Source organism: Miniopterus schreibersii, assembly GCF_964146895.1.
Source record: "Miniopterus schreibersii genome assembly, chromosome: 9".
Lineage (NCBI taxonomy): Eukaryota > Metazoa > Chordata > Mammalia > Chiroptera > Miniopteridae > Miniopterus > Miniopterus schreibersii.
Window position 1 is genome coordinate 68472311 of NC_138118.1, and position 27088 is coordinate 68499398.

Sequence of the window (27088 nt, forward strand, 5' to 3'; positions counted from 1 at the left end):
AATCATTTACCCCCTGGTACTTTAGTTTCTTATTTCAAAAATGAGAGAATTGGACTGAATCTCTTAAGGTCTATTTAAGTTCTGAAAATCATATACTTTGAAATTCTGTAAACATATATAATAAAATGTATATAATCAATGATAACTTCTTCATGAGTATATCTTTAGACATTGTAGATAAACTAGCATATCTGATCCATATAAGCTACAAAAACGATCAGTGGGTTACATTTTACATTTTTGGAGGCCTGCCTGCTTTATTATCCATCTATGTACTTAGCTTTCTGTCTCTAGGTTTGAGCATTCTTAATAATGACTGAGTACCTTCTTAAAGAGGACTTATCAAAGCCTTATGTTTACGCCTCCTCTCCCTCACAGCCTTGAGGAAATGAGGGATGTAGCAGAGATGAGATCTCAGTCATCCGTGGTGATGTGTTAGAAAGGGCCTGGGAGGCATTAGGGTTGACTGTGCCTGTGACCTGAGGGGCATATACTGGGCACTTGTACGAGTATGAGAATAGCTGTGATAGCCCTTCACAAATTAGTTTTGACAGGATGTTCACATCTACCATAATTCAGATAAAAATACAGGGTGTCCCCCAAAAATGTATACATATTTTAACAGCTGATAGCTCAATTTTGAAAATGAAATATATTTTAATAAACATTGCCTTTATAATTATTCAAAGTGTATGTATGCATGTTTTGGGGGACGCCTTATATTTTTTGAAGGCGTTCAAATCTGTTTTGAATTACCATGTATATATATTTATACTGTTAGGCAATAACATTACTTATTGCATTTATCAGAAGTTACAGAAAAAGAAAGAAGATCAATGATTACCATTTTTAACCATAAAAAGGCTCATATTCTTCAATCAATAGCATTCAGAGGAAAAGTAGATGCCTCATGGAATCCTAGATCACCTTTTAAGCAAAAACCAGCCCAGAGAGTACCTTCAGGTATTTTCAAAACTGAAATCACAATTTCTCAAACTTTTGGGTAATTTGATAATAATAATAACTGCAATTTACAATAAGTTAAGTACCTACATAGTGAAATAAATATTTTCTAATTAGTCAAATTAAAGGGATGTGCAATGCTTATCTTCATTTACGTATATTGAATTAAATGAGGTAGTGTGAGAATAATGAGACATCGCGATGAATTCCTGACCCCAGTATGTAGCACAGTATAACGGGATCAGTAAGTAAGCTACAGTTGTTGTTCTACTGGCACTGGACAACCTCACCAATTAAGGCTGGAAGTTTTTGCTAATATGGAAAACATATTCAGAAGAAATAAAGATTGTCTATGATTTCTCCACACAAAAATAAGCACTGTTAACATTTTGGTCATTATATGCAAGTATAAGTTGAATATATTCAAGATGTTTTATTAGCTGGAATTAATTTCTTGTATGTAACAGAAATCCAGCTGCAGTGACTTACACAAATAGAGGTTTATGTTTCTCACATAGTAAAGAAGTACAAAGGTAGGGCTCCAGGTTAGTGTAAAGTTCATCGATGTCATTAGTGTTCAAGAATACACCTGTCTTTTGTTCTGCTATTTTTAGTGTGTTTTATGGTATAAGGGGGCTGCTGCACCATCAGGCATCACAAAGAGGGATTTAAAAAGATACAAAGACAAAAGCCTTTTTCCTCATGACACTTTGCAAACATACATTTGAAAATGAAAATACATTCTCGAACAGATTTTCTAGAAACAAGGGGGAAAATATTAAATTGGAAGGGTTTTGAAGAAATTATTCAGAATGCAGCACAGAAGAAGGCAAGATATGGAAAATATTAATTAGCTGTTGAGATAAGAAAATATTAGAAAGATAAGGTTCAATATAAATTTAGTAATCCTGAAGGAAAAAAATTAGAGAAATTTGGCAGAGGGTGATATTTGAAGTAATAAAGCTGGGAATTTTCCAAATTTGGTAAATGATATAAATCCCTAGATTCAACAGACAAAATTAATCCAAAGACATAAAAGACTGATGACAATAAAAATCCACCCCAAAGGCAAAATAATCTTAATTAGCTAGAAAAGAATAATTTATAGATTCACAACAGGCTTCCCAACTGCTATTATGGAAGTCAGAAAACAGTGATCTAACACCTTTAAAATGCTAAGGAAAAGTAATAATTAACCAAGACTTTTATAGCCAGCTAAGTTATACAGAGCAAGAGCGAAAAAAATGAGGGCAAAATCGGGACTTTTCTCTTAACTATTTACTGTGAAATTTTTCTAAAATAGAAAAAGTTGAAAGAATATTAAACACCTATATATGCCCATGTATATTCAATAATAGTATTCTGCCATATTCACCACCCTCCGTTGAGACTTTGCCTTATGTAAACTGGAAAATATAAAAGTATTGCTGAACCGTTTAAATACTTCAGTAGCAGGCATTATGACATTTCACTCCTAAATAATTTGGCCTGTAAATTTAAAAATTACATTATCCTATATAGCCACAAGGCCATTATCACACCTAAGAAAAGTAACATTTATATATTGAATACGTAATCCATATTCAGATTTTCCCAGTTCCAAGTTGGCTTCCATAGCTGCTTTTTCAAACCAGAATCCACTCAAGAGTCATAATTACACTTGGCTGTTCTGGCTCTTTAGTCTCTTTTCATTTAGAATAGATCCCCAGATTGTTTCCATGACTTTTTGAAGAGACCTGGCCCGTTGTAACAATGTAGAATCTGTATGACTGTTTCCACCGTGTCACTTAACTTGTTCCTTCATCCCTGTGTGTCCCATAGAAGAGGCGTAATGCCTGGAGGACGTCCTGGATGCAGAAGAGTATAGTGCAGAGCAATGGTTCTCAAAATGTGGTCCCCAAACCAGCAGCAACAGCACTTAGTAATTTGTTACAAATGCTAATTCTTGCCCCAAATGAGAGCTACTTGATTAGAAACCCAAGGGTGGGACCCAGGAAACTGCTTTAACAAGCCTTTTCAAGTGATCTGTGCGTACTCCAATTAGAGGACAACCTGTGTGGAGGCAAGAGTACAAGCTTTGAGGTCAGCCTCCCTGGGGTTTGAACACCATCTCTTCTAGGAAGTAAAAGTTGTATTTTGGATATTACTTTGCTCCAGCTTTCTGATCTGTGGGAGACTTAAGCCAGCCACTTGCAAAGGGAAGGATGCCATCAGCTCCTCTCTTAAGGCAGAGGCTGAGCGCTCCCTGCTGCTTGTGGATTGCCAAGAGCTCACACTGGGCTTTGGTGGCCCAACAGGTGCTGCTACATTCCATCTCCAGCCTGGCACTAGGCCTTCTGAAGAGGAATGAATGAAGCAGTGATAGTCTCTGCAAGATCCCGTAAGAAACCCAAGCTTCGAGGACTAGCCTTTGAGCTCCAGAGCTAAGGAAGATACGGATTCCTGTGACCTGGGGTTTATTCCGTTTCTTTGAAGTTAATGCCAAGAATCCAAATGGTTTAAATTGCCCTAAATATTTCTCCTCATTTGGTCTATATTCTATTTATAGATACATGTGCCTATCTTAAAAAAAAAAAAAAGAATCAGTTTCTGCATCTGAGACTCAGTATCTCAATTATAAAAACTCCCACTTGGGTTCCATTGGTAACTACATTGATTAAGCATTCTGTTCTCAGAGTTTGGAGATGCGTTTTGTATTTAAAAATTTGCCTCAAGCCCGGCCAGGCATGGCTCAGCGGTTGAGCATTGACCTAGGATCCAGATCAAGGTTTGAATCCTGTTCGGGCACATGCCCGGGTTGAGGGCTCGATCCTCAGTCGGGGGCGTGCAGGAGGCAGCCGATCAATGACTCTCTCATCATTGATGTTTCTGTCTCTCCCTCTCCCTCTCCCTTCCTCTTTCTGAAATCAATAAAGATATATTTAAAATGAATAAATGAAAATAAAAATTTGCCTCAAAACCTAAGACAAACCTAAGGTACTTTTATCTAAGAGGAAGTTTCAGTTGGGGCTTTGGTATCAAGGCTTTTTTGATGGATCTGAATGCTTGCTCGAAGACCAGAGAGCTATGCTCTAGACTTTTTCTTTACACCATTGTTCCATTGTTTTAAAATGCTAAACATTTGAAAGATACTAATAGAGAAATGTATTTTTTTTAGATTTTGCATTTGCGAATAATGTAGAGAAGTAAGTGATTTTTAACTTTACTTTCATTACTGGATTATTTTGTAACTGCTCACCCCCTAAATTATCCCCACTTCCCAAAATAGATTTTAATGAGTTAAAAAAATGATTAACTCTTCGATAGGAAAAATTGCTGTCTTTCATAAATGAATTCAACTATATATTCATATTTGACATATTTAAATTTTAATATTATTTTTATAACCTAAGATAAAGTGATTTGATTTGTAAAAAAATAAAACTTAAGAACTATTAGCTATTACAGATGAGAGTCTTTACCTTTCTTGTTTACTGTTCCCCTAAATATGCCCAGTGAGAGCAGTTATTAACATTTTATACTCACTGGAATTTACATTTTCAAAAGCAAATACTTCTGAAACTATGAAAAACATTTCAAATTCATGAATATTGATGAATTTAAAAACCATTATCTCTTTTAATTTTTAACTTAGGAATTTTTTCTGACTCAGTGTTGAAAAATATTATCCCCAAGCACATTTATAAAATATAGCATAATACAGAAAATATTCCAGTAAAATGTACATAAAATACTAATGTGCATATGAGATCTAGAAATACTTTAATCATTTCATTTAACACTGGTTTAAAACATGAGTGTATAAATTTGTGAGACCTAAACTGTAATAGCTGATCCCAAATTTGGTCAAAAACTCTATTATTAAAACTCTATCCATGAAACTGTATAATATACTTGTTAGTGGCACCTTAAAAAAATGTGGCATTGAGATATTTAAATTAAAAATTCATTTTGGTCTAATTGATATTTTTCTGACATAATTGCTATTTTTGCAGAACTGTGTTTGATGACCCAGAAGATGCTGTTTTTGTAAGGTCCATGAAGAGATCGGTGATGGCCATTACCTCTCTGAACTGGGACACGGTTCCAAAACGAGAGGAAAAGTACCTTGAAGACAAAGGCACAGAACCTGCTCAAATGTTCACCATTACACTGAGATAACCCCTGCTATTTCTAGGACTCCTAGTGGTTTTCAGTTATATATTAAACTTCTCTCTGTATTATGACATTACTTGAAACATTTAAATATAAACAGAAACACCAATAATGAAAAATAATTCCCACATTTTGTGTTACATTTTTGTTAAAGTAAAACACGTATATAGAAATGTACACAAATCATAAGTGCTCGGCTCAACAAATTGTCAGTGAACACATCCATGACAGTGGCATCCTAGATCGAGAGCTAGAACATTGCCAGCACTCTAAAAGCCGCCTCATATTTGTCACCAGTCCTATTACCCATTATTACCCTCACTTCAAAAGTAATCCCATCCTGATTTCCAAACTGTACACTGATGGTGTCTGTTTTTGAAAGGCATATAAATGGAATCACAGAAGTTGAATTGTTTTTTGTTTGGCTTCTTTTACTCAACATTGTAAAATTCACCCATGTTGTTGCTAATAGCAGTGATTCTATTGTTCTCCTTGCTGTATAGTATTCCACTGGGTGATTATACCACAGTTAGTTAATCCAGTCTGCTGTTTTGCAGGCATCTGTAATTTGTATGTGGGCTAATAGGCTGAGCTTTGCCTAGCCAGAAAAACGCTGCTAGAGGACAGAGAAACTAGAAAAGCTTTCAGCTTGCGTGGTAACGAGACACAAAACCGGATGGTCAAGGTAACTCAAAACACATCACTGGTTTTCTCCAGCTAACGAGCTAGCTCAGCCTGGCCGGCGTGGCTCAGCGGTTGAGCATCGACGTAGGATCCAGGAGACTGAGGTTCGATTCCCAGTCAGGGCACATGCCTGGGTTGCGGGCTCGACCCCAGTAGGGGGCGCACAGGAGGCAGCCAATCCACGACTCTTCATTGATGTTTCTCTCTCCCCCTCTCCCTTCCTCTGAAACCAATAAAGATGTAAATATTTTACATATTTTTTTAAAAGTACTAGCTCAAAAGCTTACAAAAAGCAGGGTGACATTTCCCCCTACATGATGGTGATTAGAACCATCACACTGTTACAGATATACAGGGTGGGGCAAAGTAGGTTTATAGTTGATCATATGAAAAATAATTAGTAAATAATAATACAAGAATAAACTCTGTTTTGCAAACTCACAACTGAGAACCTATTTTTGCCTTACCCTGTACTGTAGAGGTGGGGCTGACATCAGAACAGGCAGGAGATGAAAGCCCTAGAGGGAGAAATGAACTGTCACTGAGAATCTAACGAACATTTGCCTGCGGGCACCTATGATTCTGTGCACAGCCAGAGTCAGAAGTTCAGGTATGGTCTCTGGCAGAAGGTTACAGCTGAGAAAGAGTTTGGCATTTATGTGGGTGTGTGGCTGATATCAAGGGAAAGTGATGGCTTGTGGCTTCCAAGATTAGGTCATAGAAAGAATCAAAATGTCCTCCTATTCTCTCTCCTGGGTCACTTATTCTGCAGGAAGCCAGCTGCCCTTGGTGTGACGACACTTAAGCAGCCCTCTGGAGAGGTCCATGTGGTGAGGAACTGAGGCCTCCTTCCCCAAGCCAGTGAGGAACTAAGGCCTCTGCCAACAACCATGTGAGCTGCAAGGCATCGTCCAGGCTCAGTTAAAGCCTCAGATGACTGCAGCCCTGGCTGAGCTGCACTGCACTCCTGAGAAACCCCAGGCCAGAACCACTCAGGTAAGCTGCTCCTGTATTTCTGGCGGCTGAAACTGAGATCATGCTTATTGATGCTGCATGCTGGTAAGTTTTGGGGGTAACTGGTTACACAGTAGTAAGCATGGTCACACAGATAAGCAGTACAGTAACCCAGCATAATCCATGGTGCTAGAAATATTTGTTGGAGGTAAGGATGGTGTTTGAAGTCTCTGGCAAACTCTCAGAGTCACAGTCCAGGGGTCTTGAATAAGGCCACAGCAGCAGCAGCAGAGAACTGGTCACTTCAATTAGCGCTTGGCATGCTACTGCATCCGTTCCAGAACTGAGCGCCTGGCCATCGAGCAGGTGACAGTTTGATCAAAGCTACTCGTGACCTGAGTATATCAGAGCCACCAAGCAAGTGTTGGCTGGGTACAGCTACAACCCATTTCAGGATGGAAATGTGTATTTAAATGGGACCAGGTTTAAGCTGGCCCAGGAGTTGCATAAGAAGTGTTAATTCTTAATTAGATTGTAAATACGTTTAGGATGGGATATTGTAATCTACAGGTTAACCACTGAAAGAGTAGTAAAAGAAGGTGTAGTCTGGTATTTTTAAGCCCAGTCACCGGAAAGGATGAAAAATGTATTCCAATGACAAAAACATGGCTAGGATGTCTTACCTGTCTCCTTAGAGAACCAATGGAAATGTTTTGTTTGAATGAAAAGATCTGCTTTAAAATGCACTCAATACCAAACATTTTTGTTCAATAATGAAGGGCTACTGAGTGTCTGAGATTTAAAAACAGAGAAAATATTATTTGGGGAGAATCTAAAAGTAGAGAAGACCCGATCCTTACTTATGTAACCTAAAACTCTACCAAAACGGAAGACACAATTGAGAGGGTGCTTTTAATCTATTTGTTTTAAACAACAGAGGCCCACTTACACTGGCTTAAGTGAAAGCATTATTTATTTCAGGATCCACCAGATTTCATGCCTAGGAAACAAAAAAACAATATAAAGAACTTACAAGGGAATGGCTACAGGCAGGGGCTCTGGAATCAGAGACCCAGCTTAGCTCTTCCACTTATTAAGCATTAATTTCCTATATTTAAAATAATAATTGCAGTTATCTCATGGAGACTGAAGAATTAAATCAGATAATGTATGTAAAGTATTAGGTAGAGTGGCTTTGTCAAAGTAAATGCTTAATATATTTTAGCTAATAGTTATTCTTACCCCAAGAGCAGTTATGCCCCTTGGGGACTGTGCCTGTTGTCATACACTGAATGTTTATGTCCCCCCAAAATTTTTATGTTTCAATCTAATCCACAATGAGAACGGTACTTGGAGATAAGGCCTTTGGGAAGTAACTGATCATGAGGGTGGAACCCTCATGAATGGGATTAGCGCCCTTATAAGAGATTAAAGAGCTAGCTTGCCCTGTTTCTGCCCTGTGAGGACACAGCAGGACGGCCCTCTGTAAACCAGGAGAGGGCACTCACCAAGAACTCCACAGAGCTGGCACCCAGATTTCTGACTTCGAGCCTCCACACTGTGAGAAAGCAGTTTGTTGTATAAGCCACCTTCACCTATAGTAATTTGTTATAGCAGCCTGAACTAATCTCGGACACCTGACCTATGTCAGGGTTTTTCAGAGACAGAATCAACCAGGGAGAAACTATGCTAGGGCTACCTTATGGGGGGGGGGGAATCTGTTTATCTACTGAAGTAATTATTAGAAGGAAGAGAAATTTGCCTTTTACTAAAATAAGATCTTACTTTTAATCTATGCAAATGATACTTTAATAGTATAAGATGTATTGGAATAATAAGACTATGCTAATCCTTTAGGTCCTATTTTTGAGAAAAGTTTCTTAATAGCATATTGAAAATAATTCAATGTGGTTAAAAATATACACTGGAATGACCACCTGTTTTGATGCTGTTATAATGGAAACTTCTATTTTAGGTTATTTATGACAAAGGAAGGAATTTTAACCAGAACTAACCTCATTTTCTCTTATACCCCATTTTCTGACCACCACTTCCCTGAAATAAATTCATGGAAAATTTTGATATTGACACAGTTTATATCTGAAGCTCTCCTTGTCCAGTGTAAAAGTTCCTATTTATGTCAGTTACAGCTGTGTTAGTTCCCATTCATATCAACATTCATTTCAGTGAAGGGGAAATAACCTGTACATTGCCACATCTCTGGATTTTCCTGTTTCCTTCTGCTTTTTAAATAACTCTCCATGGTATCCAAAGACAAGAACTATGAAGATAATACAGAATGATGTCAACACAAATGCAAAGAAACAATTAAAAATCAGGGACCTCAGGAAAAAACATTTGTGAGCCAGGGCAGCCTGGGAGGACTGTTTTACTACTCCAGAAAAATCCCTGTGCAAATGAGGTTCCTTGATGAAGGCTTGTCATGATTAACAAGTCCAGAAAAATCTGCCTGCTGCATTCCTAACCAGTTATCCGATTTACTCGCATGCAGTCTTCCTAAAGCAGCATGGTATAGGGTGCTCAGAAGATGTGTTTGGGTTGGGAGAAAAGTAATTTTCTCTCCTTTTAAGGAAAAAGAATCAGCAAGATAGAATAATTTGATCAGTGAAGTGAAGTGAGAATTCTAGTCATTTTGATTTGCAACTGTACATATTAAAACAATTACTGGCCCTGGCCAGGTAGCTCAGTTGGTTAGAGCGTCGTCCCAATATGCCAAGGTTGCAGGTTCCATCCCCAGTCAGGACACATATAAGAATCAACCAATGAGTGCAGAAATAAGAGGAACAACAAATTGATGTTTCTCTCTCTCAAAAATAAAAAAATTACTACTTTGTTCTGCAACATTTGCTAAGTTTTCTAATATTTGCCACTCCTGCAGCAATAAACTATGAAACAAGATGTGAATTGGTTATATTAATAAGCACAATTTATTTTACAATCAACACAAGAAATTATTTAACACAGTGCTATCTTCAGCCATCACACTCTAGCTCTGCTTAAATACTGCACACTCTAAAAACTGATGCCAGAACATTCTATAAACGACAGTTATAAACCAGTTTCTGGAAGGAAAGCCCACATGATAAGCTTTTCGGAAGATAAAAGCCAGCCTTTCAGGTGGAATATGGCTCGTGAATTAGTTTTATAATAATTGTGGAAACTATGTTTAGCCATAATTTTATCAAAAACGTCATGCTGAGATAACTCTGGCGATGCCTTAATTCCCTCTGGGGAACCTGGTATTTCTGAAGGTGCACATACTATATGTAGAGAATACATCCCTGCAGGAAGTACATACAGTTCAGGCTGCTCAAGGTAACTTCTATAGAAAACTATAATTAGCTGAACTAGGGCAGAGATGTTTAAACACACAGGCTTTCTTCATTTCCTTACATCCTAATATGTAGAACTCCACTATTGTAAATGCTATTTATATGCATTTTATCCACACATAAGTTATGATTTTTTTAACTTCCCATCTTTGTAGCTAACATTTTTCTTTCTTGAAAATCTCTCTCCTACACCTGTTCTACTTGACCCTTTGTCCCCTAGAGCCTCTATTTCTTCTTTAAGGGGATTTTTTCCCTTTTGAGAACAATTGCTGGAAAGCTGGCCTCAGAAAGGAAATAGAAATGTTTCTCCTGTATTTTGAAAAAAATTTTCCATAGGAATATCTGTCTAATTATAGAACAGAAATCAGTGGACATTAGGGCATGGTAGACACAGCTCTGCTGGCAAGCATCTATTCTAGGAAACCCTGCCACGGTGCCATGCGGGTGCCACAGGCAATGGGGACAGTCACGTGAGTTCTCCAGCCCCTGCAGGGTGAGGACCGTCCATGCTGGCGCGTGCTCCGGCTTACTCCTCAGCTGCCATTGGGCCCGCGGCAGCGCCCTGTGAGCATTCCAACCCCGCATCGCACGGAAGAGACGCCTTCTCCCCTTCCACAGGCTCTCTAGGGTCGCCATCCTCCTGGGAGCCTGCCGTGTCAGCCGCTGGCCGCTCTTCATCAACACCATTCAAATCGACATCGAGTTTGCCACCTGACACACACACACAAAGTCATTTTGTTTCGATTTCCAGGTATTATTTCATCATAACAGCCACATGAGGTAAATTATCTCTCTTGTTATTATTTTACAAATAGGGAAACTGAAGAGAGAGGGTTTAGGGTTTGCTAATTTGCTCAAAGTTTCACAGCTAGTAAAGCAACAAAACTGGCATTTGAATTCATCGAGGGACTCAGGCTCCAAAGCCAGGCCTTGAAATCAGAACTTGTGTGGGATCTGACAAAGTCTGCATTAGAATACAGCTTTGCCATAAATTAGCTTGATGTCTGTCTAGGGTTACTGTCTGTACAAAGTTGTTTCCTTACCTATCCTACATTTGTGGCAAATGCAGGTGCTTGTAACACTTAGAATAGTGTGTGGCCCTGGCTGATGTTTAGCAGCCAGGAGTTCCCACTCTGCTGACAATCCTGTTCTCTCATGTGACTTGTACAGAACATGACCAGCTGTTATTTGCTGCCCTCAACACACAGGATACAGGTTTCGTCCAGAAAACAGGCAAAAGCATGGCCATCAGAAATCCTGACTATTCTCTTACAGTTTATTTATACAAATTAGACTTAATTTTTTACAGAATATCCAATCCCACTAATAGTGTTTCTCAACCAAGTGGTAAAGGGGACATGCTTAGTATCAGTCACCTAGGAAACCTTTTCAAACTATAAGGATTCTGCAGAATGCTTGGTATATACTCTGGGGTGCAGTGTAGGAGTGGGTGTGCACCCCCCAGAAAGAGCTGAAGCAACTCACTGTTTCCAACCAAAATAAGTCACATACTTCCTGAGGGAGGGAAAGGAAAAATACTGTGGAACTCACTGCTCTGACACTTGTAGAAATATATTAGATCTGCAATTCAATTGGAATTCATAAATCCGCTCTAATTTCACTTACAGTTTTTACATTAAGAAATTTAACAGCTTCCAACCTTGAAATCTTTGGGTAGCCATTAGGGGAAATTTAATTATTCCCTTATTCGAAGAACTTAAAATCCTCTGTGAGAAGAATATAAGTAAATACTCATTAAGAGTCCCACAGTTCCAGAGCAGTCAGATAGTAATGTGGAACAAAATCAGAATTTGGAACAAAATCAGAATTTTATGTCTTTTGTTTTCCAGTGACACCTAGGCTGACATTATCCCCACCAAAACAGGGACTCAAAATAGGGACCATTCGAGACCACACATAAGTGTGATCATTATGCTGGTTACCCCAAGCTTCGCTGGTCCCCAGGGAAGACTCAGTTCCTGGGGACCCTGTGTTAATATCTATCATTCCCTTCCCACTAAGCAGCAGTATAAGCTCTATTTTTATATACGTACTGTTCTCCTCTTCACTCTTTTCTTTGGCAGCCTCCAGTTGTTGTTTCTCATAAATGTCCTTGAGATTCTTACAGATTTTCTTATGTGCAAACCAATGTGTTTTCTGGCAGGTTTGATCACAGTATATTACCTGAAAGCAGTTGTAGGTTTATTTGCATTTCAAGTGCTGTGATTGCAGGATTTTTTAATTATGACATTAAACCAAGAACTATGCTATAAAAATGATAAGTTTCCTATATTTTATTTTGAAACCACGATATGTGTGTGTATTGATTTGTATTAGTAATTTTTAGCTTATCCTTTATAATAATAATGGATATATAATAAATGGTCTATGAAAGACAACAAATGATTTATCTGAGAACCTACTACATGCCCTAATTGGTACAGTGCAATTGCCCCAGAGGAAGCTATGGTCAAAAAAGAGCAGGATGGGCATCATGGAGGGAGTTAGACACATAGCCCAGTATAGGATGTAATAGCAATGGGAGCACAGAGAAAGCAATGACTCACTCTACTGAAGGAGTCAGTAGACAAAGAAACGGGAAAAGCATTCCAAGTGCAGGGACTATCTTGTTCAAAAATGCAGGAAAGGGGAAGTGAGTGACATGTTCAAAGACAGCAAGAAATTTGTGTGAATGAAACTTAGACCTTTGCAAGATTATATGCCAAGCACTATGGTAGCCCCTTACACATGAAAGGTGGTGTAGGTTATATTATTGGCCCCAATTCTTCATTCTTCCCTGCATCCATGCACTTTCCCATGTGATGGCAAAGTTCTTTACACTGGAGGGGAGGAAAACTGACTTTAAATTTGGTTATGTGACTTGTTTAGGCCTAAGGAATGAGACAGCATGGCAGTTTCAAGGCTGGACCTCAAGAGGCCTCATCTGTGTTTCTACTTGCTGACTTACACTTCTGTCATCACCATGAGGACGTGCTCAGCCAGGCTGCTGGTCCACAGAGGGTGAGAGAGACATGGAACAGAAGTGCCCTGACTGAGCCCAGTCACCCACAAACATGGGAGAAATAACAATTGTTGTTTTAAATACTGAATTTTGGAGTGTTTTTATATGTAGCAATAATTAACCTATACAGACAGTCTCATTTAATTCTCACGACTCTAGTCCCATTTCACACATAAGGAAACTGAGACTCAGAAGTAAGTGATTAAAGGAGATAAAGCTGGAGAAATAGGTTACAGTGGAATGTAATGGGTTACAGAAGAATGTTAACCTTAAAAACAACAGAAAATTAACCTTATCTAGAGGGTAAAGCGAATGCATGTGTGTAATATCTGAATGTGAGAAAAACACAACAAGCAAATATTATTATAAAGAATTATCTTTACAAAGATAATTCTGGCAGAAGTAGGTAGTATAGTCCAGAGAAATTAAAGATTGGGGACAGTCCAAAGGGCGTTATAGTTTTACAAGGAAAAGGTGATGAAGAGATTATAGTTCAAGTCAATATCAGAATCTTAAGATCGTAAACTTATGAGTTATCCTATTCTAGGTTCTCATCCTGCACCAGCCTTGGTTCCCTATGTATGATCTTTGTCTTATTTTCTCATATTCATTCATTTATTTATAGCTTTCCTTTCTTTGGGGTGGTCAGCACAGAGTTGGGGCAGCCTGGACATTTGGCAGAAGATAGGACACAGAACTACACTTATCCTTAGCTCTCTTCCAAATTACTTTTCAGTTTTAGATGCAATACTTTATACCTAGTGTATTAAAATTTATTAGAAAACTAATGTCAACATTTACAGAATATTCAAACTCAATTATCAACTTGGACGAAATCTAACCCAGATGTCAATAAACTTCAAAGAACTTCATTCTTACCATTTTGCAGACTGAGCATCTTTTACTCGCTCCCTTTTCTCCACAGGTAGTGCAAAATTCAACATCCACAAAACCCACCTGACCAGTGATGGCCTGAGTAAGTACAGAGAAGGCAGTGGGATCGGAACCCTGGAATGGGTATAAAGAGGAGGAAAAACACTCTGAAACCACCATGGAAAGACTACTAAGATGACACTCCCTGAACAATGTTGTCTAGAAGCAGACACGCAAGAGATAAAATCATTAGGTCTACAGATTACACCGACTTTATCATGACAAAATGACAAGTACCCTTTGAGTACACCTTTTCTACACAAAGTATAAGGGAGGTAAGTCATGGCTCCAAACAGTCAAGAGGAGAAGTTGGCCCTCTTCCAGAATAAAAGTATTTTTCAATTAGGATTATCCAATAAGCCCACAAAGATTTCTGATACAGGACAATGAACTCAGAGTGGGATTTTCTTAGAACATTGTTTTACACTGTTCTGCATACTTAATAGTCAAACGAAATATTCAAAAGAATTAAAAGTAGCACTCATTTCGAAACTGTTATGCTCCTCCTGAAAACAATAATGACTGGGTTTCCTTTGCTATTAAAGTGCTAAGAATTCTCTTTTGGAATGAAGATAGTACTATGGTGAGAAAATATAGGTGAAATGAAACCTCAGATACTAGATATTTAGGTTAATATATTTTACCAGGAATGAAGGTCTATGGAAGTTGTGCTCAAATGATAGTGTGCATCAAAGAACTTGCTTAAAATTCAGATCAATCTGCCATCCTCTACCTTCTAAATTAGAATCTAAGGATGTGGTGGTCCATGTAACCTGCTTTATTACAGATAATTCTGAAACATACTAAAAATTTGAGAATTATTGGCACTTAATGTTACACTAAATACTTATTAATCTATGTAATTTTTTTGCCTTGAAAGTAGAGTACTGGATTAGACAATAATCTGGTCCACAAATTAACAGAATATGATATATTCAATAGATTTATAACAATTATATTTTAATGTTCCAATATTTTTTCACAGAAGTGTCTGAGACATGTTCAAAATCTCCCCCCAAATTGGACTTTTCTGGGAGTCAGAACACAATAACATTCTCACAGTTACCAAAGATAAAACTAAACAAGCATATTTTGCTAGAAGCATGACTGGTAATGTGAACTTAATGCTTCAGAAAAAAACTGACACAGCTGAGTAACCACATGGAATCTTTCTTGTCACTATTGGATAACAAGAACTCTTTCTTGCTATATATAAAATCTTGTCATCTACCTTTCAAATAATCTGTTTAGGTACCAAAGCTCTGCCCATGGAAGACAGTCTAAAAATTAACAGAATACTGTAATTCATTGTATCCTATAAAACAGGAAGTTAAGGTATATGCTATGAATTGATAAAGAAAATTAGTTTTAACAGTATAATCTGTTACAAGGCTGGAGCAACATTTCTTAAGGGTATCCATGCCTCACACTTCCTGCTGAACTTTGTGATAGACAGAAGCCAGAACTCCACACTAGGCAGAGGAGTGACCCTCGTGGGAGTCAGCCGGAGAAGCACCATGTTATGGGAAAGGTTAGCATTGCTTCAAGGCTTATGAACTTGCAGTATCACAAAACCCATCAGGAAGTAAACAGTGGCTATCTGGGACACTCATAACCACAGGCATTCCAGATAAATAGTTTTGTAGAGAGCAGAATATATAACTCTTAAGAGATCAAACATTTTTAGACATTTTTCTAAAATGCACCAACTCCTACCTTATTAATAAACCTTTTCTCAATGACTCAGATCACTAGGATAAACAATCATAGTACTCCACAAACTCTAACTACATTCTCTGTGATACAGGGCTACGATGATGAATTGTTGACCCCTACACTGACCTGCTTTGACGTTTTTAAGTACTCTGGGCTGCTATTTTTAGTTCTCCTGCTTTCCTCCTTGAAGGCAGAATGTCAGCTACCATTTGTTAGTGCTAGAAATACCCCAAAGCAGCCATTGCTGGTGGTTTCTCTGACAGCCATTTCCCCAACTTCCTCACTAATAGAATCATAATTTTGTTCAGAGCTGCAGTGTTTAGACCAGCCAAAAATACTCATTTTCCCAGATGCCTGTGCAGCTCAGAGTGGCCATGCAGCATAGGCAGTGGGGCTCTGGGACTGCTTGCTTCCCAGCTACAGACCCCTTTCCCTTTTTTGCCTGACTGGGATAGGAAGGAGAGCTTGGGGAAAGAGCACCGTATGCTTGCAACCATGAGGTGATAAGCATGAGTACGGAAATCTATACAGTTAAAGAATGTTGAGTGGGAAAATGTTTGGGTCCCCAATCTACTTATTTTTGAGCCACTGTGCCATATCTGGTCGGCCTACTTTGGGGCTTCTAAATAAATAAATCCTTATTTATTTCATGGTTGGATGGAGTTTGATATTATAGCCAAAATATATTCCTAATTAACAAACATCCTCATAATTTGCTAACTTTAATCTTCCAAAAGCTTAAACCCTAAATAGCCAAATATGTTAAACAGGGTAAAGCATCTCTATGGAAAACAATGGAGAGTCCTCATGCATAAATCAACGCATAAATCAATCTTCGTGAGGTCATCTTGTCTGCTCATGTCTTTCTTATTATAATCGTGGTTCTGAAAAGGTGAAGTCCTAATGTATAAGGGAGCACTTGGAACGCATTTCTAGTCCTGATTTTTCACAGAGAATGATGTAACACCCTAGGGATGGCAGAGAAGAACCGACACTGCCAGAGGAAGGGAGGAGGCCATGGATGAGACTAGTGTCCGGATCAACTTCTTGCCTAATAGACAAAGGCTGATAAGGATTTGATTGAAACTTATTAAAGCTTGACTTGTGTGGAAAATGTGAACAGAAACTTATTCAAAATAGTGAAGGCAGGGAGTGTCTTATGAAATACTGTTTTAAGTAAATATAGGACAAAGGGCAATAGGTAACTTAAAGAACAGATAATTAAAAAGTTAAAATTTACTTCTCATAGCTGCAAAGTATAGTTTTGTTTTTTTTTAAGAATGGAAAATTTATAAAGTCAGAGGCAGTAAGGTAGTCCACAAGAAGCTGGAACATACTGTGAGACTGTTTATAAGGGCATACGATGAGCCAGGCCTCATGCCTTCACCTCTCCACTGACCAACACCATCAACCTGCACGACCAACTCCTACTTTCATCTAGTGCAGGACCTTGGCCTGGTTTTTCACAAACTACAGTGAACATGTGTATCTGCATCATATAGCGGATGTGCACCCACCTTTACAGGTTCATGGAGGTATTTTAAAATGCAAGTCTGCTCTGTAACCATCTACATTCCAACACAGGGAGATAGGGCTTTTAAACCACAGGCTATATAAATGGGAGAAAATGATCAGAGGAGGGAAGTGGGTAAACAGGAATAGGGCTGACAGGCCTAGCTCCACACTTGTTCCTGAAAACTTTCTCAAATAGTAACTGTTCCCTTTATTAAATAATTAATGCTAAAGAGAACTTGCCTCTAATTGTACCAGATATGCTATTAGGTCTTCCAGATAGAGTTAAAGGTTATTAAGAGCCTTACAATTTCAACGGGAGCAATGCTTCGCACCAGTTGCTGGAGGAGGGTTGCTTCACAGTAAGGAAATTTTCTGATACTTTCTCTAATGATCTTTTCTTGATATATCGGAAAGCCATCAGAAGGTCGGCCTTTTAACAAGCTGAAAGATATTGTTTAAACAGTGATTGGAGTTGGATCACTAAGCATTTCCTCCCAGCCAAACCCATGAACTTTTAGTAGTTTCTCCTTGGCTATTTAAGGTTTTCATTGCCTCTTCAAATCATGATGATTAGACTCAAACCTGCCTCCAGGTTGGTCTGGGCCGAGTCAGGTTTAGGGGCCTGGAGAGGCATTTATAAAAGTGACCCCTGCCATAAAGCACACAGAACACTGCTATCAGATTAGCTAGTTACTTATTACCAGGTCAGTTATTTGTACAAAGAATGAAAACTCAGCAAGTCACACCCTTCTGACTTAGTTCACTTTTCTCAGGAAAACTAGGAGAATTTGATCCCTGGTGGTGAGAGAACAAATGTAACACACAGCTGTCCCAGGTACAGTAACAGAGACACACTGAGTACCACTATGCGTCCAGAGCACCACCTAGGGCACAGCACACCTGTCCTCACACTTGGACTTGGACTACCTTCCAGCTGCATGATCTTCTGCATGCTATTTAACCTCTCCAAACCTCAGATTCCTCACCTGTAATAGGGGATAACAAAAACACTGTAGAGAGCACAGAATGATCAGTCTAAGCATAAAACTGTCCCTGTTTCTTGCAGACTAAATGTGAAACCAGCAATAACTACTACTAAAATGCTTGTGTTTTAAATCTATAAGGAGGCTTCATGGAATAAAACATTTCATTTCAGTGTATTTTATGCACGACATGGTAAAAACAGTACCTTTTAATCAGAGTGTCCAGTTTATTCTCTCCGTCTTTTAAGAAGGTAACGCATTTCTGAAAGATACAGCTGATGTAATGCATTTTCATAGCCAACACTTCATTCATGTCACTTTGCTTCATGCATTTCTCACAAATCAAATCCATCACCTTGTAACATTTATTCAGAGCTGCTTCTTCTGCCAGCAGAGGATTCTCATTTATAAGCATCACGATCTAGAAAAAATTCTAGTGAGCTTAGAAATTCCACGAGAGACTTTTCTATATAAACATTAGGTAGTCAATTTTAGTTGATTTCCAAAGATTACCAATAAAGTCTTTCTTACAGCCACATATTTACTATGTTAATTCAAATCAGAATGCAGATGGCCTCAATCAAAGTTATAAAACTAATATAGAAGGACCCCGATATTGTAGAATATCTTGAACTCTGGATGTCCAAGTTATCATATGAGCTGCCATCTAGGTGTTAGCTGGCTACTCAGAGTCATGGTTTTAGTGTCTGTTAAAAGTACTTTTGCTAAAGATATAAATGGCTTATTTGCACACCCTTTATATATACAATCAAATCAACAAGTGATCACTACTTTTAGTTAACATCACTGAGCTTTAAAATTTCATGGATAAAAGAACTACGACTCTCATTAATTCTTATTAATTATAAGGAAATGAAATTTTTATAGAAATAAGTCTTAAAAATAAAAGGTGTATTCTTTCTGATTAACTACATATTCTCTGTGGAGATTTTCCCTATATATTCTAATCATCCATAGTAATGAAAACAGATCAAAGAGGAAAGCAAAAGTAGCTTTAAAAAGAGGAATATTAGAGTTATTAAGTCTGATGCACTGTGAGTCCCGAACTTCCTATGTATGCTCAAATTTAGTGTGGTGAGAAGTATTTCTTTTTACTGGCTTTGTTATAGGGTAGATTACATGCAGCAGGTCTACAGAGGACAGCTATAAAAATCCACAGTGATGTAACAGTAATGTAAGCATGTGTGTAACATGGGCATGATTGTATGAACAGAGCAGAAAGTCTCTATTTTTAACCAGTGTGTTACAGCTGAATACCTAGTCCAGGTAATATAAATGTTAGGGAAGAACAGGTAGCAGATTTCAAGAATTAATTCCTTTTCTTCAGACACAAAAAAAGATAATTTGTTAAGTAAAACACAGGCCTAGCCTCCCACTTGGAATTTTTATATAGATTAAGTGTTCTTGTGAATTTAACATGACTTTTACTTATTTTTGATACTACTAGATTGATATATAATATCACACTCAATAATAAATTATTAGAATTCATGAAATAAGTATAATCAAAATCCTCGTTTGTAAATTTGCTGACAACTTTTCCTACCATACATATATCAAAAATTAACTATGGTAGACTCATGAATTAGCCATTTATATTTCTGCAGTCAACTATAATCATTTAAAGGTGTTTATTCACTATTTTTGTATATAGCATTTCTAATTAAAACATAGGATCTTAAACTAAGATCTTCAAAAAAATCTCAAACAGAATCCAGATTAATGATTTTTTGTTTGTTAAGACATTAGGCTTTATTTATTTTATAATATACAGCAATATATACAAAAAATGTTACATCACCACAGCTCTACCATGAGCTTCCGGAAACATTTACATAGCTGCACACAAAATGATAATACTTGACCTAGTTTCCTCTTTTTAATCTCTGTGACATTATAAAGTAATACATAATGAAAATCATTATTATTCATTAGTGAGGAGGAATAAATATATTCTGTAGGTATAAAAGCCCAGATATATCTCATCTCCCAGAGAACAGCAACCTTAGAGTATGTTTATACAGTGGCATTTTGAATTCTTTTTTTTGTAAATTCCATTTTTAAAAAATTACTAAATCAACAATTCTGGGCTTAAAAGTCATGTTAACAATAAAAAATGAGCTCATTTGCACACATCTGCTGCCGTGCTCAACTCTGTTGTCATTTTTCCTGTGAACCTGATTTTCTCCTTTCTAACCTCTGTATTCTGGGCAGTAGCACAATTCCCCAAGTCCCTGTTGAAAACAAACACCCTTATTGCTGTAGCAGCCACTTAACTTCGATGCAAATGAAGCGGTGTCGGGTGCACTGTAGCAAGAAATGAATTGTGTGATGATTTCTGTGCAGATTTTTAAGTCTTTAGCTTTATAGAGTGGCTGTTAATTACATTTTTATCATGCTGCCTATGGAAACCAATGCCAGTTTGAAAAGGGGTAAGGCAATGAAAATGGGCCATCACAGAAGCAACTGGGCAGCTATTATCTGAAGTGTGGATAAAAGAAAGGTTTTCAAGTGAATACAGCATTTATCCCTACAAAAAGCAAGGTCTGGTCTGAAGGGAAGTACTGTAATCATAGAGTCGTAGCTCTTACAAGACCAAATGCTCTAAAAAATAAAATGTAGGCTATTTCAACTTATATACTTTTATAACTTATTGCCTGTATAGATATACCCTTAATCTGATTTACTCAAAATAATTGGAGGTACCATAATTCTTAGGACATTTAACCCTGAGAGACTAGGTTCCCTGTAAACATCAAAAATTACTCCACAGACTCAATTACTGCAATAATTGAGATTATTGTCATCTTAAGAGGATGGAAAAAAGAGATATAAATGACACTGAATCAGTCTACACCAGAATATCTAGTAATGTTCAGGCTAGAGGCGGAACAAGGGCTTTGTAAAAACACACATTCTCTACATTGAGAAATATTATATCCCTAGGAAAAATCCTGACTTCTCACCCCAGCCTGCCCCTCCTAAGAGAAAGAGTGCCATGGAGATGCAGTTGCTGCTATTCACAGGAGATCTCAATGTCCCCTGTGTGCTGGGTGGACAAGAAGCACTGATGTAGAAGAGGCTAAATATTTTTTAAAGGTTAAATTATAAGACCTTTGTAATCTCCAGTAGAAATACAAACATGTGATTCACAGCTGAATTTCTTCTTTGCCCACTTAGGATCACAAGTTTGCCTCTAGTGGTTTTTTCAGAATGTTAAGTAAAACATTTGAATTTTGAAAAATAAAATCAAGATAGACTCTACTTGTCTGTCTTATGGTAAAAATCTGCTAGTTCATCATCTTTCTTGATGGCCCAGAAAATTAATTTGGGTGAAGGGTCACATGACAGGTATATTTTGTTCATTTTTTTCTTGAGCTTCAAAGTCTACATTGCAAAGGGATGAATCAATAAATAAGGTTCTATACAATTTTGAACTTATATCTTCAAATTAGCGTGTACCATCAAAAGAGTTTGTGAGAATTGTCTACTTATTTTAATGGTGTTGAGTTTACTATAGAGATTCTTCTTTTGTAATAGACTTCTAAGGAAATCTATTTCACTACATTGTAACACCACCATGTATTAAGGGAAAAACCTCAGTTTTTGACCCAGTGTACTGTCCTGTTCACCAAACAGCTCTGAATTACTATAAATCTATATATTATGAATGAAGACTACAAGAGACATTGAAATCTGATCAAGGACAGCATTATTGTAGCACATGTGGAATTTTCTGTAGTGACTCATTAAAGAAATTATACTCATTTGGTTGATTAAAATTTACTTTATAAACAAAAGAGTTGTATATAAAATATGAAAATAGCAGTGAAAATAGTTCAGAACAGCTCTTGAAGTCTCCCAGTTAAGCCATTTGAACTTCTGGGTTAGTTGTCAAAGTTTGAAAATCTGTGTGATATGAATAAGTACTGGAAGAACTGTATTACTTAAAGTCATCCAATAGCTACTTGCCTTAAAAAAATGTGTTCATGATTGCATTTCAGAACATTTCGTAGAAGGACAGTTATCAGAGTAGACGCTGTTGGTGCCCCGCCCAGATCCTCTTTATAGGCCTGTGTACCAGGTCCCTGCTGCTGGGAGTATTGGCTGCTATGCGCTCAGAGCTGCCTCCTTCCCCAGGGAGCCACCAGACTTGGCACTATCTGGAAGGCTGTCCTTTTCCTCTGGGGACAGGCCTCAGCCAATGACTGATGTGAGAGCCTGCCCTCCTTGCCTCTCCAGAGTCATTAACAGTCCAGAGTTCCCGGTGAGACGAAGTGGAAGCTAGGCTTCAGCTGCATCCACCCCTTTACCTAAGTTGTCTTCCTCTCTCCTGTCCTCACTATGTTCCAGGTTTCAAATGAGAGCACTCCTTCACTCTGGCAACTGAGTAAGAGAGCCCATTGCAAGCTCTGCATCTACAAGACCCAACCCAGTACAATTATGATCCTATATAAGAAGAGCAGTTTAGAGTCTGAAGCAATTTTTAAATAAAAAGCAAATATAACAGACACTACACTACCTTGACAGGATGAAGATTTGTTGTGGTGATAACTTTGTGCAGTGGGCCTGCCAACTTTGGGGGCAGTTTCGGCTCTTTATCCAGTCCCTGGGGTTTAGTGTAATAATCCAATCTCTCTCGAGGAAAGAAATTGTTGATTACAGTTACACAATCATGTTGACCTTTTAACAGAAAAACAGGAAATTTGGTATTTTATTACAGTAAGGCATTTTCCAAATTTTTTTTATGTTGCTCTGTTTTCTTGTGCGATAAACATGCATTAACATCTTTAATTTTCAGGAAAGGAGAGTAGAGGTGGAGAAGTAAAAGGTTATAAGCATGCTTTGTAAAGTCGAGGGAAAAAATCTTCTAAAGACACAGAATCCCTAATATGTATAAAGATTATGTGGATTACAAAAAAAGCAGTGTTCAACTTACAATTTTTTACCCTAAATATTTTACAAAGGTTGCATGTAACTTAAATGTCTCTTCTTCCACCCTACACAAGTAATGGTCATTATTCCCTAGTCACATCTCGCTTTTGTTATATAGAAACTTAAATATATTCTGTAGAACTTTTGTCATAATTACTATTCATATTAGTAACCTAATCTCCCCTCCCCTGGAATTTGAGAAAAGCTGGGCTCTGTGAAATGCATTAGAGAAAAAGCTTTTGCTCTCATAAGCCTGTAATCCACATTATCCCCATGCTACTTCGCTAAACTGTGTCTAGTGATACATATGGTTCTAAAAGAAAAGTTGTAAAACAGCTCCTAAAAAGTATCAAAATAGACGTAAGATTTAAAGATAAAGGGGTGAGAGGAAAACGAGGAATTAGCATTTAACTTTTATCTTCTCATCAGTCCCCCAATAGTATAGTCAGAAATAGCCCTGTTAGGAGTTGAAAATATTAAAAATACTGGCTACATAACAATGACACTGTCACAGGACTAGGCATTTCTTAAGATTACACTTTTGTGAGAAGGAAAAATATTACTTTACTTTTTATAAGATTAATCTCTTTCATTTTAGGTAGTGCTGAAATTATTTTGACATTTTAGTCTAATCTGCTAATAATTTACATTTATAATTTATCATTATAAATATACATTTTACTTAATTTATATTTAGACTTTTATAATCAAAACTATTCAGTAGTTTTACTGGTTTTTAATTTACGAATTCTGAATACATACTAATAAAGCAGTACCATTAATACACAAAATAAATGCTGGGAGTAGGGGGAACCAGTGCACCACTTTGCTCCAGTGATTACTATCACCAGACTTGAGTCTTCTAGATTGAATGGGCTCCCTCAGTCAGTCCTGGACAGGATTAATGAGAACACATACACAACTAGACACATCCTAGAAAAAAGATTTTTTTTTTTTTTTTTTTTAACTTTCAGGGATAAACTGAAATTGAAACAGGCTTCCACAATGAGAATGAAAAATTTATAAAGAAAAAGAAATCAAACTCCCATGTGCAAAACCAGGATTAGGAAAACTGTGGAGTAACTTCTACATGTGATTTCAAGAAAAGAACAATGATACATGAATCATGAAACTGCCCAAGATATGACTCGTGTTCTCCAGAGAAAAAGATAGTTTTGGTTATGATGAGTTTCAAATAATATACAACCTACATACCATCTGAGAAGGTCCTGTCACTAAAACCTAAATGAGAACAGAGATGTCTAGATGGAGTGAGGAGAAAGAGGAAACAGTGGAGACCAACAGCCCTTGGCAGCAGAGATCATCCGAATGGGTGGAGAAAGCATGACTGAAGAATTGTACTATAGACCATGAGAAGTACTGAAGGAGAAGTAACACACTATAAGTTACACTTTAGTACATTTTGGTACTAAAAATACTAATCTCTCTCAGCAAAGTTCACAGCTAGGAAGTGACAGAAGAGGAAAGAAAAGGCCTGTTGCCTAAAAAACCAAAACAGAGGATGTGAAGAAATGAATGAGTTTTAAGGTTTCCTCTTTTTGGGGTGGATAAACGGGCAAATACAGGGTTTTGGGGGTGGGGCACAGGGTATAGTTTTGTTCTTGTTTTTAGATGATAGCTGAGAACTATGGGTTTAATTGGGAGTGTTGTGAATAGGAAAGTAAGCACTAGTGGAATGAAAAACATTCTTGATAGTTCAAGTTAATAAAAGGAGAAATAAAATGTACTCTAAAACATGACCAGGTCAGTCACATTGAGGAAATACACACACACACACACACACACACACACACACCCTACCAAGTAAAATACAGAGTAAAAAACTGAGTAAAAGAGGAGTGCAATCAAGTTTATCAGTAATTATATGAAATATGCATAAGCGGAATGAAACCTTTTAAAAGAGCAAGAATATCTTTTGGGTTATAAAACAGAACCCACCTACATGTTAATAAATATCTAGGTGTAATAGTAGTTACACTACTAAAATGAAATAATAAAAATTGAAAACAAAGGGATGGGTAAAGAGTTTATTGACAAAATGCTAAAAACAAAAAAGGAATCAGGAATGGCTATAATATCAGAAAAAGTAGAACTAAAATTTAAGACAAAGAGTGGCATTAATGCAATAATAAAACCAAGAGCAAATCATAATAAAAAATGAAAGGCTAAAAATATTTCCATTAAAATGATAACACATGCCAATTATCTCTATTACTATTTCTTGTTACTTTGAAGCCTGAAGCTAATTCAAATAGAAAATAAGATAAAATTGAATAGCTATTAAAACCCAGGAGACTAATAAAAATGACAAGAAAAAGAAATAAATCAACAGCTATTGGAGATAAATATTTCTCTGAAGTTTGCACAGCAAATGCCATACCTTTCTCCAACCCTGCTGAAATTGAATTAAAATAATATTTGTTCTCACAGAGCTGTCATAAAGTGACTCAGTGACTGTCTTACTTAATCAATGGTAGCTACTGGTAGTAGTTTCATGATAATTTGACCGTAAAATTTAACAAAATATATAGTTTCAATACCCCAAATCTGATTAATTCCCATTCTATCTCAATTTAAATTTTATTTCTCTTGAAAGCTCCTTAGAATAAGGATAGAAGATCCCTTCTTGATGTATTTCTATGGAGCTGTAAGTAGTTCCTTGGAGTAGACTATTTCACAATGCCCATCACTGCTATTATCCTCAAGTGCCATGAACACATGAACAGCCTCTCTTGTTCACCAATATAACAAAAGCATCTAGAGTGAAGTTTGGTATATAGGTTGTGAACATTAAGTATTTGTTTAATGAATTATTAGTCCCCACAAGGCCACTTACGATGCTCCCTGTATATCGGATGTTTATAGTTTTTCTATCAATGGACTCTTCTGCCTGCCAATTTAGTGTGGCCAAAACACCAATGATCAAATATTCACTCCCATTCTCTTCTAAACCCTCTATATTATGTACAGTAACAGGATTAACACATCACGAAATATTAGGCACACACAATAAATATTTGTGGTTGATGAGGATGATAATGAAGCAGCTGTATATTATTATTAATGCTCCCTCCTATGAAAGAATTACATTATTGTAATTATAATTAACAGCAGTAACTGATGGCATTTATTTAGTGCTACACATAAAGCTCTATCATTTCATTTAATCCTTTCAGTAAGCATGTAACATGTTACAATAAGGAAGCTGAAGGTCAGAATCAGTAAGGAACATGCTATTGAGTAGCACAGCCAGAATGTAAACTGAGGACTGCTGACTCTGCAATTGATGTTCTTAAACATTTAGGTTACACTACTTTCCTTAGAAAATAAAATATACTCATTCAAAGTATCTGACTACAACTAAAACAGCTCCACCATTCTTTGTGTCTCACAAAGTGGACATTTAAAATAGCTCGTTCATCTCCAAAGTGCCGTGGGTATTCCATTGAGTCAGACAAAACCTAGTGGGCTATAAACAGTTAAAAAAATAAACACAACAGTATTTGTTTTTTGAGAAGCAAAGTGACATTCTTCCCATTGAGAAAATTTTGGGTACAAACTCATGTGAAACTGCCATAAAATAACTTACCCACAAAGGCTGCCATCTGAGCTGCTGTTCTTCCTACTGAGTTGACAACATCTGTCTCAGCTCCAGCCTCCAACATTACCCAGGTGATGTCTTTACTACCTAGGTTTTTAAAAGGGAACATATTTGTTAATGTTAAGGAGGGTACAATTCAAATGTCGCCCTATCTGTACCTCTTTTTCCCCACAAACTTTTAGGTTTTCATATATAAATCATAAAGAGTAAAATGCTAGAAGAACCCACTAGA

At 37.2% G+C, this 27088-nt stretch overlaps 2 protein-coding genes across 4 annotated transcripts in view; one reads left to right on the forward strand and one right to left on the reverse strand.

The window, feature by feature from the left end:
• The window catches only part of LRRC72 (leucine rich repeat containing 72), a gene marked incomplete at both ends in the record, with an annotated part of 39229 nt that extends 34105 nt beyond the window's left edge, over positions 1–5124 (forward strand). The window contains 3 exons of the mRNA XM_081146980.1: positions 811–963; positions 4121–4148; positions 4959–5124. Coding sequence (XP_081003106.1) covers positions 811–963; positions 4121–4148; positions 4959–5124 — 347 coding nt within the window. The remainder of the gene's footprint in view (positions 1–810; positions 964–4120; positions 4149–4958) is intronic.
• Positions 5125–9681: 4557 nt separating this feature from the next.
• ANKMY2 (ankyrin repeat and MYND domain containing 2) overlaps positions 9682–27088 on the reverse strand; it is a 30345-nt gene continuing 12938 nt past the window's right edge. For 2 of the 3 annotated variants that reach the window (XM_081146415.1, XM_081146417.1), the window contains 7 exons: positions 26845–26943; positions 22822–22982; positions 18485–18699; positions 17601–17736; positions 14011–14139; positions 12164–12293; positions 9682–10820 (listed from right to left, as the gene is read on the reverse strand). In XM_081146415.1, the coding sequence (XP_081002541.1) occupies positions 10636–10820; positions 12164–12293; positions 14011–14139; positions 17601–17736; positions 18485–18699; positions 22822–22982; positions 26845–26943 (1055 nt within the window). In that variant the 3' untranslated portion in view covers positions 9682–10635. The remainder of the gene's footprint in view (positions 10821–12163; positions 12294–14010; positions 14140–17600; positions 17737–18484; positions 18700–22821; positions 22983–26844; positions 26944–27088) is intronic. The other variant, XM_081146416.1, reaches the window with a different exon arrangement.